This window comes from Falco naumanni, chromosome 4, assembly GCF_017639655.2.
Source record: "Falco naumanni isolate bFalNau1 chromosome 4, bFalNau1.pat, whole genome shotgun sequence".
Taxonomy (NCBI): domain Eukaryota; kingdom Metazoa; phylum Chordata; class Aves; order Falconiformes; family Falconidae; genus Falco; species Falco naumanni.
The window spans coordinates 69,508,336-69,530,209 of record NC_054057.1 but is presented as its reverse complement, the minus strand read 5'-3'; the positions used below and the strand labels follow the sequence as shown (position 1 = coordinate 69,530,209).

At 36.1% G+C, this 21,874-nt stretch overlaps 1 protein-coding gene across 5 annotated transcripts in view; it reads right to left on the bottom strand.

Moving 5' to 3' along the window:
* The window catches only part of MRTFB (myocardin related transcription factor B), an 85,312-nt gene that overhangs the window by 55,077 nt on the left and 8,361 nt on the right, over positions 1-21,874 (bottom strand). For all 5 annotated transcript variants that reach the window (XR_005827321.1, XM_040589882.1, XM_040589888.1 and 2 more), the window contains exon 3: positions 6,704-6,870. Coding sequence is in view for 4 of the 5 variants with exons in the window: in XM_040589882.1 (XP_040445816.1) it covers positions 6,704-6,857 (154 nt within the window). In the remaining variant the exon portion in view is untranslated. The remainder of the gene's footprint in view (positions 1-6,703; positions 6,871-21,874) is intronic.

The following is a 21,874-nucleotide window of genomic DNA, read 5'->3' as shown; positions in this document are numbered from 1 at the left end:
TCTGGGGATGCTGGTGTTCATCAGAATATCTGGATGTTGTTTTCCAGGTTCCATTGCTTTCAGCTTAGTGACTATGAAACTGTTGAATTTAAGATGCGCTAATCTATTACTTTAATCAGAACTAAGTTTTCCATTTGTTGTTCTCTAGTTTTCCCACTAGCTGTCTTTTCTCCACTTCATCTCTCCCAACTCTCTGGAGAAAACACCTTCTAAGCACAGTAAGCTACCCATGTACCATTAAGACAAGAAAATGCATGTCTAAATGCAGATCTTACGAGTGGAAAAAGCCTGTTGTACACAGATTCAAGGAGAACGTCCCAAATTTCACCTGATTCCCCTAGTATCAAATTTGCAGCTTCAAATCTATTAACTGCACAAAGGATTAAGAATTTGTTCAGAAGCCATAAAGCTATGCCAAGAATGCATGCTATCAGTGCTACATAATGAGGGAGTGGAAGATAAGAGATAACAAGCAAACTAAGATACCCACAACTCTTCTGGATGCCAGAAAAGTTCTCGGTTCATCAAATTTATTTAAGCAATATCATTAGGTTAAGTATGATGTAGATTTCATTCAGTTATTTTGAGAACTGTCCTGTCTCCCAGCCAGCTCAGCTGGTCCCTTAGGAGGACTCTATATATATATTGTTTAGAGTTTTTTTGTTTTGGTTTGGGTTTTTGTTTGGGGGTGTGTGTGTGTGTGTGTTGCATCTTCATCTTAATTCAGTACAGTTCTGCTCCCACAAGCTCTAGTGGCCCCATAGGAAGCTGTCATTCTCATCTGACCTTCAGTGTCTCAAGATCTTTGTTCCTGAGTGTCACTGTTTTACACAACCAGAGGCCCCCATTTCCTTGGGCGATTTCTTCTTATAGAGATTTTACTAGGCTTACTTTAACGTGTTTGCATCCCAAGTTGTTTTTTTTTTTTCCTGGCAAAACATTCAAGACTCTCAGCTTTCTTCTCAATTGGCTCAATTCTGCTGTAGAATATTAGCTGCTAGCCATCAAAAAGCAAGACCTAGCAAAGCCACGGTAGGCACATCACAACCTTTTCTACCTCCCTCCAGTACAACCCCAAACAGAACCACAATGCAATCCTGTATCTAGTCTGCTTGAGTTTAGAGAAGCACTAGACACCCATTAGCTGGAACAAAACTGCTTCTCCACACAATGCAGAGGACAGAGCAGGCACACGCACAATCTGAAATGATTTATTGCTAAGACAAAGTGCTGAAGCAGGCCTAGAGTGCTGAAGGACAGTCAACGGCCCAGATAGGAGCCAACCAGTTCTCACCCGTTTTACAAGAATATAACCAGGCTCTCATCTGTGAATGATGACTGCACAAGAGTAACTCATATGCCTCCTTTTCAAAAACTAGTAGCCGCAGTCACAAGGAGCTTCTGGCACAGTGGAATAGTCAAGGAAGCCACTGCAAAGCCAAGAGGCTGCTGTAAAGCATTGAAGCTAGGACCTTTTCATTTTACGTGTCACCTTTGAAACAACTGTGGTTGCACAGCTGCTGATACCCAGACCTTCACACCTACCTGCACCAGCCAAAGTGGCACACTCACCAATTCTGGGCAAGTACTAACTCAGCATGCAAAAAGCTCTGCTTTATGCAGTGCCTCCTTTTTTCATGGTATCTGCATGTGCAATCCCTTCCCACCCTTTCCCTCTGAAACGGCAGGTTGGAAAGCTGCAAGCAGCATCATTGCCCATCCACCCTCCTGCTGTCAGCAGCAGACAGCCTATCCTTCCCTCCCTTGCCATCTCCTGGCTCTCAGTCAGAAGCTTGTGAAACTGTGGTACAGTGTGTGGGTGGCATATTGTTCTGACTAGTACTTCAGCTGTGCCATGATGCCTGCTACTGTGTCATTCTTCCTCTGCTGCAGTCCAACTAAACAACACCTAGTCATCAATTTTCTCCCTCCTGCTCCCAAAGAAGAGCCTCATCTCTGTCACTTTTCTTCGCCACCAACCACTGCCCTTCCTAAGGACACAGCATCTTGTCCAAGAAAGCAAATGCAGTGCACACAACCTGGCATCCTTCAGGCAGAGATACAAACTTAAGAGCCTCTTAATGCCAAAACGTTCTGTTTCTCAAACTCCATTCATGTGAGGAGCCAAAGTCCTCACATGGCAGACATCGACTATACACCAGTGGTTGCCATTAGACTGTGGAAGGTGTGTCTTCGGTGTCCACTCAGTAGGTGGCAAGTGTGAAAAGCAGAATCAATGAAGAGGTAACTTGCTGGTTTTGGCAAGTAGAACAAGAGTTGGCCTCCAGAGAACAGGCACAGCAATATGCTGCAATAAATGGCACAAATTTACATGCTCAATACATTGTATGTGTTGCCTAATTATCCAGAAAGATGTAGACTAATGAGAAACTGAAATTAATTTCATTAGCAATCCAGTATTGCCCACGGCCATTAATTTGAAAAGAGCTCAAAAGAAAAAGGGGAATCTTAAAACTGTGACAGTCCAGAAGACACCTGGAAACAACATCCTGGAAAGATGCTTCTTTGTTTTTACACCCAAATACATACACAATGTTACCTTCTACAAACAGTTTGTTGTTCTAACCCCAAACAATTACAGTGTTTGCTTTACAGATGGTTCAGTTGAAGTATTTCAGCCCTGCAATAAAACCTTTATCTAGCAAATCAGCTTGAAAACTCCCATTATTTGTCCTCCTACCGAAATATGAAACATAAATTGGTTAGTATTTGTGTTTCACTGACTTTTTATGATGGGAGACATCTGTCTGAAAAATGACATTCGAGAAGACAAGAATATGTTGCTACCCTACCCCCGACCCCATGGAATTACTAGTTTGTCTTTATTCAGGGAGTAAACATCTGCGTGTAGTAAATGGCTGGAGAAGGTGAAGATGCTGTTGCCTCCAACTGTTTGTTATTGATCCCTCTACTGGAAGGTACAGCCTCTTCAACAGCGTTGGCAAAGCATTTAGGTGTTCCTTTGCCAACTCAAGGGACAACAGTTCCACTGGAGCTTACGTCTAAACCATGAGATTTTGCAGCAAAAAGTACTGAGCTATGCTCACTTAACTCTTATGCCAGCTTTACTGTATGACTATGATCTCTGGGGGCAGACAAGGCAGGGGAAGAGGAGTAAAGCGTACAAAAAAGACAAGGTGGTAACATCTCAAATGACTGTTGGCTCACCAGGCACGAGCCTGCAATGTCATTGTAGGTTTCTCTTAGCTGCTGCAATTACCTCCATGGTAAACAAAACCAAAGCAGAGCAATAAGCCTCCCACACTTCTACTGTCGTTGGAAAAGCCTGAAATGCAATTTCTGTACTAACCTGTGCAAGCCAGCTTAACAACGGTATGCAGAACAACAGAAGAATAATTCAGCCTTCTACCGGACTACTGCCAAAATACTCATTCAAGTAAACAAAAGGTTTGAAGGATCACTATCAGAGCATATAGTAAGCACAATACTTCCTGCATAAAAATATTTAACAAAAACCCTTTAAACATTTCAGAATTTTTTTCTGAAGTGCCACTGTATTTCTGTGTACTGATATCGTTTATGTGGACAGACTCTATAAAATAGTGACAGGTTAAAACACTCCTAAAGAAATGCAATTTTGGTAAAAAGTAAAAACAAAGAGTAGTAAAGCTACTTTTAGTATGAATCCATCAAGTTCAAATTTTACTTTTACAAATTTTCCTCTTTCATAATTTCTATCAAAAATTTGTTTTAAACCAAATTATCCAAAATCACTACATCTGAAATTACGGCTGAGCAATAGTTTGGGTGCTCTGGAGGATGACAGTGCCCAAACCTCTTTCTGTTGTTTTAAGAAAGCAATTTGAACACAAACGTCCATTTCTTCCAGGAAAAAAAGCTGCCAGCCAGAATAAAGTCAAATACTGTCAGGTATTTCCTATAAGGACAGGAGAAAAACTAAGAGGCTCCCCTTAAGTTAATTTAGGAATTATTTAAATACTACTAAAGCAGCATTCTCTCAGTGGCAGGATGCTTAAACAACATTAGAAAGATCTATAAAACTGAAAAGGATAGGAAATCACATCCGTGTCCATCAAACACTTCTTTATCATGTCTGTCAGACTGTGCTCCTCCAAAAATTCCTCAACTACATGGTTTCTCAGTCTGCCTTGCAGATTGTTGAGCCTTTTCCTTTCCAAAAGCAACAGAGTTGTGCTAATGGCCTTGAAAAGAATACCTAACCTTTTGGCCAAGCCCAGCCACATGACTTGGTCTTGCCACAGAAGACACAGATGACATGAGGCCATTGTTCATTATGTGAACTTCATGAAATCTCTTTCTCAAAGATGACATTAAAATCTTTGTGGGAGGCCTGATACTATGGAGAGATGCTCAAAAGTATCCTAAGTCATAAAAGGAATTATAATAAATAACAAAGAGTAACAGGGTAACAGTTCCTGAGTCAACTGGCGCAGAGGAGTGAGGCAGCTTCTCAAATAATTCATTTTCCCACCACCACTTTACTTACGAAAATCTCCTCTGCTACTTCAACAAGTCAGAGCCCTTAAGCATTAAAATCTCTCCCTGTTGCCTCTTCTTTGGAAAATAAACAAGAAGCAGATTATATATGAAGACAATACAAAACCTACCTATAAATTAGTTCACTAATTCATGAAAGCACAAAAATATTTTCAAGTTATGGGAAGAATGCCTAAGAAAAGCAACAACTGTCCAATACAGAAAAACTAAAAAAGAAAGGCTAAAGAGCAAACATGGCAAAGTTTAACTATGTACCAATTTTACTGCTTGTTTGACTATTTATCTTTATTAGTAAAAGCAGGAAGATAACAAAACAATGAAATTAAGTGAAGGGAATAAATATGTACTTAACACAGTCATAGCAACGTTTGGCAAAAGAGAAACTAACAAGCTTGCCATCCATCTCCTAAGGGATCTTTCCTGTTTCATTTAGTGCATTCTTGTGGCAGTAGCCTTCAGAAATGAGAAGTTTGACTTATTTAGGCTCGACATAGATACTTGTGTCATCCATTTTGGTTTTTCAGGCAATTAAAAAAAAAAAACCACCAGCAGATTTTCCAGAGATATAGTTACACACAGGGTGCATAAAAAACCCACTACATTCTCTTGTTGATGAGGTTTACGAGTTAGTTAAGTGTTGGCATTTTTAGGTCTATTATGAAATAGCTTTCTATAAATACACGTTTCTGTTGCTTTCTGGATAAAAAGGTAAAATGATATAAGCCATCTTACAACAAACTTCTGGTATAGACATACCTATTATCAATTTAACATCAAATGGTAGCAAACAAAAACCAATGCCTCCCAAGTTACAGGTTTTTCTTCTGCCATACAAAAAATAATTCTTATGGATGCAGAGCCAAAATATTAATAAAACAGCTGCAGGTCCCTTAGTTTAAAATACTTTGAATATATTGTATCAATTAACATAGTATTCTGTGTTTCAAGATCTGCATACACAGAAAACAAACAAGGAAGTAATTGTACAAGACAAGCTCAAGTACTCGAAGAGGCGGTTATTCCACATTTATGTAATACTAAGCCTAAGTCTCTCTGCTACCGTATTTTCGCTTTATTATGTTTTTCATTCTTGGGAGTACTATATAATACTGAGGATGTGTACACAAGGAACCACATAGTCCCTCTTTGTGTAAACAGAAGCATCCTGGTTATAGACAATATTCCACGTCCTTCCGGAACACGGGATACCATGACTTGGACCTGTCCCCAGGTATTTGAGATACATATATAGCCTAGTAACATATATCCCTGTTTTTTCTGCTTTAAAGCCAGGGTATTCAGATAGTTGTTGTTGTTTGCTTTAAAGCCAGAATTTTCAGATAGTTCTTGTCTTATTTAATATTGCTTATACTATTACAGCTGAATTAATCAATAACTGTAGCTAAACTGATTTAAAAAAATGCTTAAAGAATCAAATAACTAACATAATCATTTCCGTGTTCCTACTATTTACTACAAATACTGAAAAACAAATCTTCATTATTAGAAGATACCAGTGTGAGAAAAAAAGAAACATCAAAAAAAAAAAAGGTCCTGCCTTCTGCCCAATAAAAATGAGCCTTCTGCCCAATAAAAATGAGCCTACACATGGATTCAGACCTAATTCCTCCTGATGCTTACTGTAACAGTGGAAACACTTTTCTAAGTTGCCATGCCAACATCAACAATGAGAAAAGATACTGGAAAGATTCCCAACATGTAGATCTTATTTTTCTTTCATTTTTCAGCCTTGTGAATTAAACTTTCAGGGATACAAAGTGAAACTTCAATTCTGTACTATTTTTGCATAAAAAACCCTGTTCTTGATAATGATCCCTTTTTTTTCTGATAATAATACAACCCTCAAAAATATTTAATTAATACTTCTATTATACACTAGCTGTGGTTCTAAAACTATTAAAAAATCTAAACAACTCCATTCTATATGCCTCAACAGACCATTCCAGCTGGTGTTTTGAAGTCAGACTTACAAGTTACCATGACAGATAAAGCTGATCAGGACAGATTTCACAACAAACACTGTAGCACTACATAATGTGGTTTGGGAAGAGCAGGTGAAGAGAGTCAATTAATGTTATTTGAAGAAATCAAACAAACATTATTCCCACAGAAAAAACCTAAGCAATGCAGAGAAAAGAAGAACAATCACTTTTGCACTCACCATTCTTCCGTTCATTGAGAGGAGGTAAGTACTGATTGGGCTGCAATGAGAGCTCCTTAAACTCATGTGCAACTGCTTCGCTATGAGGACTAGGAGCAAGCCGTGTTAGTGATCCGGAGTCATCCTCAGCATCTGCCGTCCCCAAGTGATCCATTTTGTTAAACTGTCTGGAGACAGGGAAAGCAAGCAGTCTCTTAATCCCACTATAGCTGATAACACTAATAAAGAAAAAAAAAATCATGGAGACACATTACTTGGTTTTTTTGTTTGGTTTTTGGTTCTGTCAGTTCCTTTGCACACAAAATTCAACTTTAAAATTATGTACATTATCTACTAATTTCCCACAGATATTAAGTGTTTGCAAAAATATAGTTAAGCAATGTATTTACAAGCAATTAAACAGTTGTTTGGTTTTGAGAAGCAGGACAGTTTCTCCAGTCTCTTTGGCAGAAAAATTACACAGTCTTAAATGCCCCTATGAATGCCTGGAGGTTCCTGTGCCCTACCCTTCTAGCAATGGACACAGCCCATTCATCAGCAAAACTTTTATTATTTTTTTCCAGTAGCTGATACTAGAGAATGCTGAATTAATGTATGGTAACATATAAATGACTTTCAATATTTTGAAGCACTGCACAACTTTCACATGGATCAAAAATCAACTGGTATTAATACAGGACTTCATACCACCACAGAATTGTATTATTAGAACTAGTTAATCTTCAGTCGCTCCAGCAAGGAAGGCTTTTTGTCATGAATTTTTTCAAATTAATTTTATTGCATACTAGCTACTTATTGTAAAATAGTTTACAGAGTGGAATAGAAGTCTCAATTTATTATTTCTTTCCTTTCCATCATTAATGTGGTACTTAATCTACAGTGAGGAGAGACAGAAGCATGAATTACTGGTACAGGCTTTTTATAGCTCACAGAACTCTATCAAGTCATTAAAATGTCAATAAATCATTATGGGTTTAATTGAAAAGTCCATCCCTGGATTCTTGGAAAATTGAACAATATGAAATATTAACAATTAATTAAGAACCCTAAAAATGAAGAAATGTCTTATTATTACATTGTTTGTTTATTTGTAGTTATTTTTCTTAAGAAACACTACTGCTTGCCCATACTCAGACTTTAAATTGAAACTTCAGAGATGCTGAATACAAATACCACACATGTTGGGGTGTGTATTGAAAGTTTTTTAAAATGTAACATGTGTTTCAGTGACCATATGCAAAATATTTCAATTAAAAAACATCAAGATGACAAAAAATGCTCATGACCACCAACGAATGGCCTACACTACAAAAAGCGGTAAAGAACCATGTTACTGAAAGTGCCAATTTAAAAATAAGAAATATAAGCAAGTACTGCTTGATAATAAACTTCAGTAGAACAATTATGATGGTAAAGTACATATTCTGCATTATTATCCAGTTACCAACTGGTGCTTTCATATTAAATGAAGACACAGTAACTTAGTGTTATGCAAGGTTTTTTTTCTTTGTTCTTAGCTTTTAGAAGCATAATTTACCCAGCTCTCATTCGATTTCCTGACATTACACTCTCCTCAAACTCCCACTCATCCATACAAATTAAGTACATTATTAACCAAGCAAGTCTCTTCAGAGAAGAATTTAAGTGAAAATTTAGCTGCTTATCTGTTCATATTCACAGCATTTTATGTACAATTTATTAGCTATAAGTTACATCTTGGAGTCAATTTTCAAAGAGATTAAACCACATTAGCTGTATTCAGGCCATTAAATTAGTACGAAATTAATATAAATACCTTCTTGTACTAAAGGTTTAACACTTATTATGTTGCATGTTAGCTTTGACTAACACTTTTCCCAAGACAGACAACTAGATATCTCTCTTTAAATTAAACCAGTTTCACTTTTTTCACTTCTACAACACACTGCTACATCAGTTTCATGTCCATTTCTTATTTTTCATTTCAGGAATGTACATAAACATGGTTTTATTGCCCAGATTCAACTAGGAACAAGGCACACAAGAATTATATGCAAGATATTAAATGATACTGCTTGCAGCATTGCACTGGAACTCACAACAAGTTGACTTTTCACACAAAACATGCTGAATCTGTGGTTTGAACCTGACAAAATTGGGTTAGAAGGCAACTTTCTGGAAGCCATCTAGTCCGTCCCCCAATCCTGAGTAGGTCTACCAGCTGCTCAGGAATTTGTCTGGTCAGGTTCTGAAAATCTCCAAAGCTGGTGATTCCAGCAACTCTGGGTAACTTCATTGTGAATGCCTTGCCCACCCCCTTCAAAACAGAATTTCCTCTACTGCAAGCTGTCAGTGTTGCCTCTTGCTGTTTTGCTCTAACACAGATGATACTGATAGTGACTCTGAGATCCCAGTTTTTACTAGGGTTTCATACAGTACATGAACTTGATCACCAGAAAACCTCTAAAACCACCTTCTTCAATGCAGAACTCCAACCCTAATTTGAAAGTTTCCAATTCACAGTAAAGTCTCAGGTATTGCAAATTCCTTGTCTTAAATCTTTTTGGATAAACAATTTTAACCACTGAAAAGAAAGCAGTTCATTAAAAAAAAATAATTTGCAGCAAGCCTAAGCATCTACTATTTATCAGTTCACCAACCTTTACCATTACAGAATTTCACAGGCACAGGACTCTAGGAAGCATAACCAAAACATGTTGTAGCATCCACACTGAAATACCACAACTGATGCCTTTTTTGGTTTCCTCAAGCAGTTGTCTATACCAATCGACAGAGCAGGATGAGGTCACTACACACTGTTACATGCAGAAGGACCTCCAATTTTTCGCTGCAAGGGTGATGCAAGCCCCTTCACCTACAGGCTGTTAAAAATCCAGGTATTTACTTAAATGATCCTTTTAACACTAGAACAACCCTGTCGCTATATCACCTTTGAAGGAAAGACACTCTAGAATTCCCAGAAAGTCTAAATTCCTCAGTCATATCTCAAATCACATTTTGCTCTCATGTCTTTTCATTTGTAGTGATGAACTGTTACCATATCAGACTATGGAAATATTTTTTAAGCTTAGAGCAATGAATTCTCTTGATGTTCCTGGGAAAAAAACCAAAAACAAAAATACATGAAAACACACACACCTCTACCAACATTTATAAGTTTTTCTTGCGGGGAAGGGGGGGTGGGGCGTGGGGGGAGAAGTCTGTGACCTACATCATCAAGACAGCTCCTTAATGAATCAATGAACAGAACACATAAGCCGTATTATAAAGATGACAAATTGAAGACTTACAATAAGGAAACAAAAAATTACTTTGATTCTTCTCTCTTGTTCCACTAGAATCTAAAAATGGAATTCAGCTGTTCAACTTTCTAAAGACAATTTCTAAACTTTGCATCCACGTAATTACTAGTTTTAGGCATAAGGTTTTCCTTATTAATTAATAAAGTAATTCTGAAACTTAAATAAAAATAATTTTCAGCAATACCTTTCAAAACAAACAAGACACAAGAAAAAGAAAAGACATCACTATGTAAACATCTTTTTACACTGTTTTATGTATGAGAATAAACCACTACTCTTTTTTTAGCACGCTGATTTTAACTGCTAGAGAAGGTGCACACAATTGCTTTATCATCAGCTGGAGGTTACAGCCAGCAGCATTTACTTCACATGAAACTAGACTCAAGATATACAGAACATCTCCCATTTATCTTCAGTTTTCAAAAGCCATATTTCGTTCTGACATTTCTAAGGGAACTGATCGCTTGGACATGAGCAATTCAAACACATAAAACAGCAGGAGAAAACATTAGTTCACCCTGATTAAAGTCAAACCCTGTACAATAAATACTTTGTCCAGTCATTACATGCAAAAGTGAGAAACTTAACCTGATTTAGAATTTAATGTACCATGATACTATCATACTTTATATTAAAGACAATACATTTGCCTCCCTTTTCTTGTTTATTTGAAGCTTCCTCCATCTTTAAGAATTATTTCATATTCTTTATCTGCATTTACAGATGGCAATCATTTATTAACCCCGACTTTAAGCAGGCCTATACACAAAAATGTATTAATAACATAACTGAAATGCAACAGTAAAAACATACAGGAAAAATCAATTTACAAAAGGAAACTGTACTATTAAAGTCTCAATATTTTAGCCTGCATAATCCAAGAAAGCTCCATTGTATACAAGGCTAATCTGACAGACAGAAATCACTTGTCATTTCAGGGGTTTCCACTCCCTTCCTTGAAACTAAGACATCTAAAGGTTTAAGTTCCATGAATCATCATTACATTTGATCCAAAAAACATTTCCACTTATAAAGTGTTGGAAAGTATAATACCATCTTATCTGTAGCAACTAAAACAAAACTACTCTACTCTTTCAATAGTCCCAAAGGATTTCAGTTTGGTTCTTTTTTGTTTGGTTGTTTGGTTGTTTTTTTTTTAAACACTGAAGTCAGCAAAATATTTAAGAGTAGTAAAGAGAAAACTAGAACAAAATTTTCCTATTTAACCTTCAGAATAGATGATCAAAACATAATATGCACCAGCACTGCAAGTAAGGCTTTGGTTCACATTTACTTGACAACTGCATAGGAACGGTGTTCCAGCACTGGCAAAAGAGAACTCCTGTACCATGTATGAGCCTTATGTAAGTGTTCTCACAGATTGTAGGTGGTTGCTATCTTTCTTAACTGCTGAAGACAAACGCTTCTTTTATTTTTAAACATTTTATCTTCAAAAACCGAAGTATATTTCCTTAGAAAAATCTTAGGAGGGGGGGGAAATACATACTTCCCTGCCACTTGAGACACTAGAACTGCTATTTTATTTGGCCAAAACTGTGAAATCCAGACGACACTTGGGTAGTAAATCTGCTGTTACTTTACAAGTCTGCTGGCAAAACCAGTTCAAGAATCACAGTGCATTCAAACTCTGGCCAAGTCAAATGGCTAACCTTAACATCACTCATGCATTCACACACACACCTAGGTCACTATACACCATACAGTTATCAAATTATTAATAGTCACACCAGATTAAATATTAGCAATACCAGGCTCCAGTAGAGAATTTATTACAGAATCGTGGTGTGAACGTCAACAGTCAAATCACCTAGGTTTAAGTTTCTCCATGTATAAAACTCAGTAAGATTTTAAGTGATATATATAGCTAGCAGTTTGTAATACACCAGAATCTTTAGTGGGAAGAATACTAGAATTGCAAATGTTGGGTTTGGTTTTGTTGGGTGTTTTTTTTGTCTTTGTTTTCTTCAGTGTCAGGAAACACTAAAAAAGACACTTGAAAAGCTCAAGCACCTCATCCAGCATGTTAGCTTAACAGTTGCCAATGAAGGTCACTTGCACAAAGCTCTTGGATCTCCTTGTCAACGCCTAGAAAGACTTGAAAAATCTGTACAGTGAGGACTATGATCTCTAATAACAGAGTGGTAATAAGCATTTAGGCAACTGTTACAGTCTCAAATATTACTTCAATCTGAACAGTGAGCATTGATGACTTGCATCTGAGATAACGTGCTAAGTCCCAACGTCAGACTAACTTGGCAATCCCTCCCGCCATCTCATAACAGAAGGGCAAGAACTATGCTTTCAGAATGCAGGCTGGCCCTATAAAGTGCATAGATACACCTACAGCAAATTTCCTTTCTAATCCTCAAATTGGCTGAGTCCCAGTGGTCAGACCCTTGGAATGCTCAGTATCTCCTTTTTTTCCGCAGGATCAATACAAGTAGGAGTCAGACATAAAGATTCAAAATACACAGGAACATTTAGCTCACTGAACAATACGGTAACTGTAAGCTAAAAGAGTCACTTCCCAGAGACAAGAACTGGGGATGAAATACCTGCTTCAAAGACAGGAAAAGATGCAGTGTTTTTAAATGATGACTCCTCTTGGCATGCAGCCGATCAGCAAGGGGTAAGAAGAAAATTAAGAAACAAATGGTAAGGTTGGCTGCAGGATATCCATCTCAAGTCAGTTTCTGCAGCAATACCAAATCCAGGTGTGTGCTACAAAAACAGTAATGCTCCGCAGTCCAGTACCTAACGGTTTCTCTGTGCCCTCGAAAATGCAGCACATTCTGTTTGGTAGACAGTAGCACATATTGTATATGCCCAATTTAGTTTCAGCTGTTCTTGCATCCTATTAAACATCTGAGATCTTATTAAATTCCTACATGAAAAGCTACTGGGGTTCCCTTTATAATTGTTCTGAATACCTTTTTCTGCATGTCCATACACCATTTTCCCCAAAACTCTAAAGTTTGTACTCCAACTTGTATTCAATTACAAAACTGAAAGAGAGATAAATAATAATAATAATAGCAGCAGCAGCAGCTTTGAAAATGCTTACAGAATATTTAAAAGTCACTTACAACTATTCCTCCAAATCACTAATCTGGCTTTTACAGGAAGTCTCATACATTGGTGTTTGTAAAATAGTAAAGATGTGAAAACCAAAAAATAACCTTTTGCATTTGGTACTGCAATTTTAACAATAAATTGTTCCAGAAAAGTTCTTTTGTTTGTTTGGGGGTTTTTTTTTCATTTTCTTAGTAGGTTTCAAATCCACTTACTGAAATAGCATCTAGAACCCATAAAGATGAGTACGTGACCGAGCACAAAAAGGACACAGACTTGGAAAGTACTTGCTATTAATAAACATCCAGATTATCAGTAAATTAACCGAATATGTTCATCCAATTCATTTTTGACATTCATAATTTCACTGGTTGTAGAAAATGTCTCAAATTACGTTTGCCTCTGTTGCAAGAACAATGCTTATTCTGTTGAGATTCAGGCCCCTCATTTCATGTATTCCACAGCGGATTAAAAGATCAAAAGACAATTTTCCTGAAAAAGTCTTGAAAGTATTCAACCATTTTAGTATTCTACTACATCACACAGTATAATCCTGTTCCTTTTCCCAAAGAGACGCAGTGTCAACACCGCTGACAGCTCCATGTTTCTCGCAACTTGTGCAGTTGGTTTCTTACATAGCCTCTCTCATTAAAAGTATTTTGGATACAGTATATGAACTTTGAAAGTAAAACTGACATCAAATTATTAGATTGAAGGAGAAATCATACAGTTACAATACAGGGTTGATATATTAATTAACGAAGATAATTTCTGTGGTAAAAAACACAGCAATAATGATTTAAATCATATATAGCTATTTTTACAAAGGTAATTAGACAAAGCAGAAAAAGATGAGAAACATCAACGGCTGACTAACTATGAGTAATCACCTTGGATTATGCATTACCAAAATCTTACTGTTAGCTTCTTTTAAAAAACAGTGTACATAAGTATACGATAGAACTGCAGTCCTGTCATGCTTCTCACCATATCAGCAATTGGAATGACATGCTTCTTAAAGGCGCATAGAGTCAAGGCTGGACTGATGTGTATTTCAGATAAATTTCCTTTTATTCAATAAAATTACCGAGATTAAATTTTTTGTAACTGTCTACTCCTAATTAAATTAATACCACTGAGCAGACACTAGAAGACTTCCAGAAACTCATTTAACACTTTTGCATGTTTTGATTCTTACATAGCCTCTCTCATTAAAAGTATTTTGGATACAGTATAAGAACTTTGAAAGTAAAACTGACATCAAATTACTATATTGAAAGAGAAATCATACAGTTACACCAAGATTCTCTTTACTAATTCTTAAAAGGAGATCTTAATCTTAAGTCTTTGGACTGATTAAAGTCTGAAAAGAAAGCTCCACTAGCAAATACACACATAAACTAACAAAAGTAAAGAAAATTCTTATATCTGCATAGGGGCAGAGGATGAGTCAACAGATGATACATTACTTCCTGTACCATCTCCAGGGGAAAAATTAAAAAAAAAAAAAAAAAAAAGGCACCTCATTTGTAACGGGAGATGTGGCCTGCTAAGTGCAAATTAATTATCAGGCAGAGAGTGTGGGTCTGTGATGAACAAAGGTTGCCTCCCACAGCTCCCTTAAGAGCGCCAGAAAGCTAAACCTTACCCTGGTCGTTGTGCAGGGCCATACAGATGATTTACCTACTGTTTTTTCACGTTACTGCCTTCTCAAAACTAACATATTCCAATAACATTTGGTAAAATCTATTGGGCTTCATATTACCCATCAGTGAAAAGGATATAACTCATAGGAATATTGTAAAGCTTAGTGTTTAAATACTTGCATGGTCTCATAAAAATGTTTTAAGTAAATATATTACAATTATCTTCTGTGTTCACACTTTGTAGGCTTTAAAATGCTAATTAATAATAGACTTTATCCAAGATGCTAGACTTCTTACAAATAATTTAAAGTTAAGCAAGCCAAGTTTCAATACGCATACTATTCAAGTCACTAAAATGAAATCAATCCTTTATGATGGAATTAATGTTTAAATTGTCTACTGACTATATAAAATTTCTCACATCTACTACTTTCCTTTAAGAAACAGCTACTTTCATCACTTTGCAGCATACAGAAACAATCTGATGGAGCAAAGGAAAAAGCAGTCTAGGATTAACTGCCTTTTAAAGATAATGCACTGTCAACAACCTTCTTTAAGGACGAGTGTGAACTGCTTTCTATTCTATCATGTGAAAGAGAGACATGGTCACCTAGGTAGCTGTGCAAGGTATTTATAACCAAGCATTGAAGCTAGCATCTATTAATCCCTCCAGATAACACGGAACACGTCTTTCAATATACCTTTTACTGACACTATACTTTGTAAGTAGAAACTATGTTACACTTTAATTACAGTACAGTACTGTTTGTAGCAGAAAGTTCACAAAGACTTGAGTCATGTTGAAAATTCTGAATCACAGTAAGACGACATGTTATTTCATCTACAATTAGTAAGTCTGTCCTTCCTAAAAGCTGCTACCTGAGCACTCAGTAGCACAAGAATTATGGCAACAATACTTGAAAGTGTAATAGATAAGCATTGTCCTACAACTTGGCAGAAGTGAAGGACTTCCAGATACAGTCTTCAACAATTTTTTACTTTTAATCATCTCATGAGCAGACATAATTTGATTTAATCTCTTCTTTTCTTAGTCAACAATGCTCATATTGAGGCAACACTAAGTCATTCAGTGGGATTAACTTGATTATTAGATCTATTACAGTGCATATTCTCACTACTTCTATTAAAATAAACAGCTTCATAAAAATACTTTAAACTAGAAAGGTAAAACATGAAGTAGTATCTTTTTCAGATGCTACACACATGCTTATGCTATGCATGGAAATATGCCATTTGCAAATCCTCAGAAAAATCTAAACATGACATTCCTATTTTTTCAGTCTATGAAGATGATGTTGATTGTCAAAATTTTCTATTTGCTTTAGTACTATACTAAAATTTAAAATGCCTGTATTAACACTGGCAGCAAATAAATTTAGACTCATCTTGGAAAACAACACACAGTCAGTTTTATAATATGTAAATTTAGCAGGACAAAGTAACAAAAAAAAAACAACCCACCAACTAATAACCAAAAAAAAAAAAACAACAAAAAACCAACCATGTGTACTGTTGTTTACAAACAAATTATGCTTCTAGTTTCTCATCCTTGCGGATATCTACAAATTTAAATAAGATCTCTTTTTTTCAATAAAAGATAAGTGACATATCACTTCAGAAGCAATTTAATTCCAATTAAAAAAATTCAAAAGTTCTTAATACCAGTTTTATTAAGAAGTGCTTAGCAGCAGTGTTCAAATAATTGCAAGATCAACTCAGACTTACCTGGCAAAAAGCAAGTTCAGTTGTTCTGCTGTATGACAGAACTTTGTGGAAGGAACTGGTAAGCTAACGTGGTCCACGATTTTCTGTGGCCAGCAAATACAAACAGTGTAGCCAGCAGAATCTATTTATGTAATTGAAGTTGACAACATACAACAAAAATTAAATCAAAACACAAGTGTTCATTTTGCTATTATTATAAAGTGCTTCATAGCTCAAGTCTGGAGTAAGGGTCAAATTTATACTAACACATCATACATTTACTAAACGTTTTAGTGCCCTTAAAATGGGCATTTATTTTAAAAAAGAGAAAATATACAGACCTTTTCACAAGAGGTGTGCTCTGACAGTTCAGAAAATAATTACTTATTTGTATCAGTAAAGTGGATCATAATCTTTTAACAATTCCTTTAGGTGTTCAGAGTCCTTTGATAGCCAAAATGCTGATCAATCTTAAAAAAGAATGTTGGTAGAGCATCTAAGGCATTTCAGAAAAGGTTAAATTACTCCATGATTTCATTTGTTTGTGTAGCTACTTCAAGATGTTCCCATTTGTGACTAAGCTGCAGGTGCTATTCTGTTTATTTTAGTCCCTGTAAACCAAGCCCTTGAATTGAACAAAGCAAGGAAAGCATTAGGATTCAAGTCCAAGAGGAAGGAACTGCAGTACTGTTTCCAGTTGAACATGCTACTTTCTACTTTCCTTAGTAAGCATGACCAAGCATTACACAACCATTTCTAGAAATGATTTCTTGAAAAAGATATACTTTGCTTCTTTTTATTTCTATACTGTTACGGATATTACAAAAATTTTATTGTTACAATATTTGATGTACCAAAGACCCGATATTTGACTTAAAAAAAAAATACAATCAACTTCTGTAGGACAGCATTTAACTTATAATTCACACTCAGCAATAAAATTAACACTAGACACTAATTCAAAATAATGTAGCATAATTAGGGATTACTAGCAACTTCAATTAGGAGGTCTTGCAAGTATCAAAATGATTATGTCTGAACCGGAACTCAGTGCACACATACAGATGACACTCACTTAAGCAGTCCCTGCTCAACACCTTCAGACAACTCAGAACACCTCCCTTTCACAAACCTTTTGCCGCATATTGACTTGTACCAACAAAGCTACTTTCAGATATTAACAATGCAAACAATAACTTGAATTAGCTCCCATGGAAACCAGTCAACTTGTTGCTCTTAACTTCTGGAACTAAAACTTGTAAAATGTAATCCACTAATGGACAAACCAAAAAAAATAGGTGACAGATTAAATAAAAAGATGAAGATCAACTTTCTGTACATATTAAGCAGCAGCTGTTTACCACGTGTTCTTTATTTGATTCACATAAGTTCTTAGAGTTCATCTACAATATTCTCTTTTCTGTTCTTTTCTTATCCATCATAACATAACCACCCTGTAAAAATCATAGTAGAACATTATGATACATATTTAACTGTCCAAAATGACTGGTTTGACTTTGCAAGTTACTAGAAAATTTTAATATTCTCTATTCTGTTGATCTTTACGGTCACTTCCAACCCAAACCATCATATGATTCTATGATTTCCTTTAACTAGAAAGGAAACAGAGGCCTAGGAACAAATAATTAACATGTCTGGTTTACAAGTTCATGGGACCATCTCTTCTTTTCAACAACTCAGTTTGCACTGGATGATGTGACATGTTTTGTATAGTGACAAAAGTACAATTAAAGGCTAATGAAAGGTGGTGATGGAAGTTTTAAGATTTTTTTTTTATAGTGCTACTGTCCTGCTTAGACAGAACCACTGGGTAAGCTACAACTGTAAGATCCTGGAAGGCTCTCCTAGTGCTCCCAAAGACAACTCACAGTTAGCTACGTACATTAAATACATGTATTCATCACAAGCATGTTGTGTGTGCATGAATGCTCATCTTTCCCAACTAAACAGAGGCTGTGACACAAAATTTTGGCAGTCCCATAATATCACTTTATGCTACTGCCAAATCTTCTACTCAATACACATAAATTATTCTCCACTGTACTTGTCATTATCCTAGAGTCAGAGTAAGGACAATATACTCCTCATTTCTTATACCCAAAGCTGCTACTAGAACTGAGCAAATACATTTATTTGCTTGGCTTAGAAGTATTACTTCCTATTACAAACTTTTAAAAGCACTGAAAAGGGAAAGAGCACGGTTGTTTCATTACTTATATACCAGCTATCATTTAGATTCACAGCTTCAGGTGCACAACTTCTTTCCTCCAGAATCTTCAACTGATGCTTTCTCCAAGTTACACCTACTGATACAGCTGGGTTAAAAGAACACTTATTACACCTTACCTGGAAGCAAACGGAACAGCATCCCATAACATTTGGTTACAGTGAACCACTGCTCAACTGCTCATATCCCACACTGTATTGTGACCTAAGTTTTTATACAACAGTGACCAAAGGTCTGAATATGAATGCAATCACATCAGTTGTAACAGATTTACAAATTGCAGTATCTTCCCAACAATTAAAGCGGTGAGTTTTATAGATACAAAAAGGATGCACGCTAAAAGAATGCTAATTCCATGCATTTAAGTACAGGCTTTCAATTAGAAAAAAACGCACAAATCACAACCCTCCAACCCCCAGCCTCCTAAACACCAGAAATTAAGCATAAAGATATACTATAAACATAATATTATGACTTTAACAGAAAAATAAATACATTTTGTTAAAACCAAAATAACACTTTACTAAACAAAAGCTAAATTTTTACTACTTGATAAATCAAGCACGTTTCCTCTAACATGGCAAATAATACAGTCTGTGAACAGGTAAGGCCACAGAAAGGAATATCACTATTGTTTCTTTAGAAATACAGAACCAAGATTACAAGTGATCAAACTTAATGCTCAGATCAACACCCATATTCTAAAATAACCTGAAACAGCATGTTATTAATATGGTGCCTGAAAACTCTTAGGTTCTAAACAGTTTAATACTGTAATCCACAGTCCGTGCCCTCAATGCTTTAAGAAACAATTTCTCACGATCTCCAAAGCTAAAATGAACTTGAACTCCATTTTCCATACTGAAATTAGCTAGACTAATGCGGTAGAAACTCTGGGTCATGAGAGTTTATGTTGCCTAAGGCAACTTTCAAAGAAGTCTTATCTGTTAAACTATTGTGTCTTTCAATATTTCATTCCCTACAAAGCTGCTTGCTTAAAAATAAATAAGAGATAGATGATAACCATAAAATTGTTTACAGTAGATTTCTGCACAAATTGCTACACTTAACAGCTGTAGCACTTCTAAACTCTATTCCTTGGGATTGTTTTGTAGTGCAACTTGTAGTGAAGAAAAGCCATTAAACTTTCCCCATACAAAACAATTATCATTCTCATCTCCCTCAGTTTATAAAGGAAACAGAACAGTCCTCTGTTTATGCAGAAATGGCAGTAACCAAGAATAAGCTGATCAAGAAACATAACAGCCTTCAGAACTACTTAAAATCTCAAAAGCCACTCAACAGCAAGCTAATAAACAGCAAAAAAGGCCTCCTGTATTGAAAGATATGTATTTCACTTGCATAGACTTAAAAAATAAAAAACTTGACTGCAACGAATTATTTCCTTCAGTTAGTTAAGACTAATAGTTTCCAAAGATCATCTTTAAGGAAAACGTAACGTAGAAATTTACAAAATACGAAGAATCAATTTAACTCTGATAGATGAGTGTAACGGAACCCAAGAGTGTTTGTACCTATTCTTCCCCTGCCCCGCAATTTAAAGAACAAGGTATTTCTGAATTAAAAAACATTAAACACCATTACTGAAGTCTGCTATTCTAATACAGAAAGCTTCTAAGCAACACTGCCTTATTATAACAAAACTTGAACAACTCTCACTAAAGGTTATTCCTTAATACAACATAGATCATCTGTCACCACTAGAGTATCTACTTCAAATGTTTACAAAAATTGAACTATAGTTATTGACTAATTTGGCCCAATGGCATACTGACTAAACATAGGGTACTTCTGCTAGAACCACCAAGTCCACTTGCAATCGTACTGGCTGACAATATTACCAGTCTCTCGGATGGTTTTCACCACCCAATTTCTAGTTATGATGGTCCTGTCCACACTGCTAGGTCAGCTGTTGGCATGGGCGCTCCTTATCCACAGAGAGCTCTATCAGCTTCAAGATTCTGAACAGTTACCTTGGCTGATTTGGCTAATCTGAATTGAAATGGTTTCAGGAGAACAAACCTAAGCGGGCAAAAATCTTTGGTAGGGTTGGAATGAGAGGTTCCACCAAAAGAAAACTTGTATTATCTTAATCATGTTTCAGTAAGTTATGTGGCTGAATAGTTCTCTCCCCTCAGCGGAAAATACACGTCAAGTGTGAAGTAAACATAAACTTCAGTGAGCCAAAAAGAATCTTTAAAACACAGGCTGAAGTATTTTTGATACATTATCCTAATATCCTTCTGTGTAATGCTAATGAAAAACCTCTTACTGAACACTTCTTTTCATGAACACATCAAAACTAGATTAACAGTCAATTTACAAACTCACGAACCTAAAAATACTTCAAGCCATGAATTTTCCCCTATATAATAATTTTAATTTTCTTTGTATACTAGAAATTTTTGGTCTTCAGAAAACATACTTAAGTACTCCTTCTAATATGTAAGACACTTCCATCGTTTAACAACCACCAAATGTAATTTATTAGGGTAAGTATGTTTCAAAACACTTTGGTTAAATCCATTTACTAACACTAAAGCATACAATATATTTAATCATAAAGAAATCAGTAAAAAAGGCTGAAAAATCTAAGCAATACCACTCTTTACTCAAAGGTACATTTTTTGAACAGCATTAATAGCATTTTTGCAAAACTGCTGGAAAGCTATGATAATCTGTTGAAAACAAGACATTCATTAAACATTACCTCGTCAGTTATAATTACTACAGCTCTAGCTTGTCTTTTTACCTTGGCTTATTTTCATGGGATCACAGAGTGGTTTGGGTTCAAAGGGACCTTAGAGATCATCCAGTTTCAACCTCCCTGCCATGGGCAGAGGGACACCTCCCACTACAGCAGGTTGCTGGCAAGCCCCATCCAGCCTGGCCTTGGACACTGCCAGGGACGGGGCACCCACAGCTGCTCTGGGCAGCCTGTTCTAGATCACAGTTCATTTCTTCCCCAGATCATTCCAGTACCTGCTTTCCTTCTTGATTCTTCTTCCTGAATTCACTGGTTTTTTCTCTCCTCCATGTATCACTAAATCACTTATCATACCAGCTCCCACTTCACCTGTCAAAAATGCTCTGTATATCAACTTCTCTTAATATATCTTTTCTTTTCTTGACCATA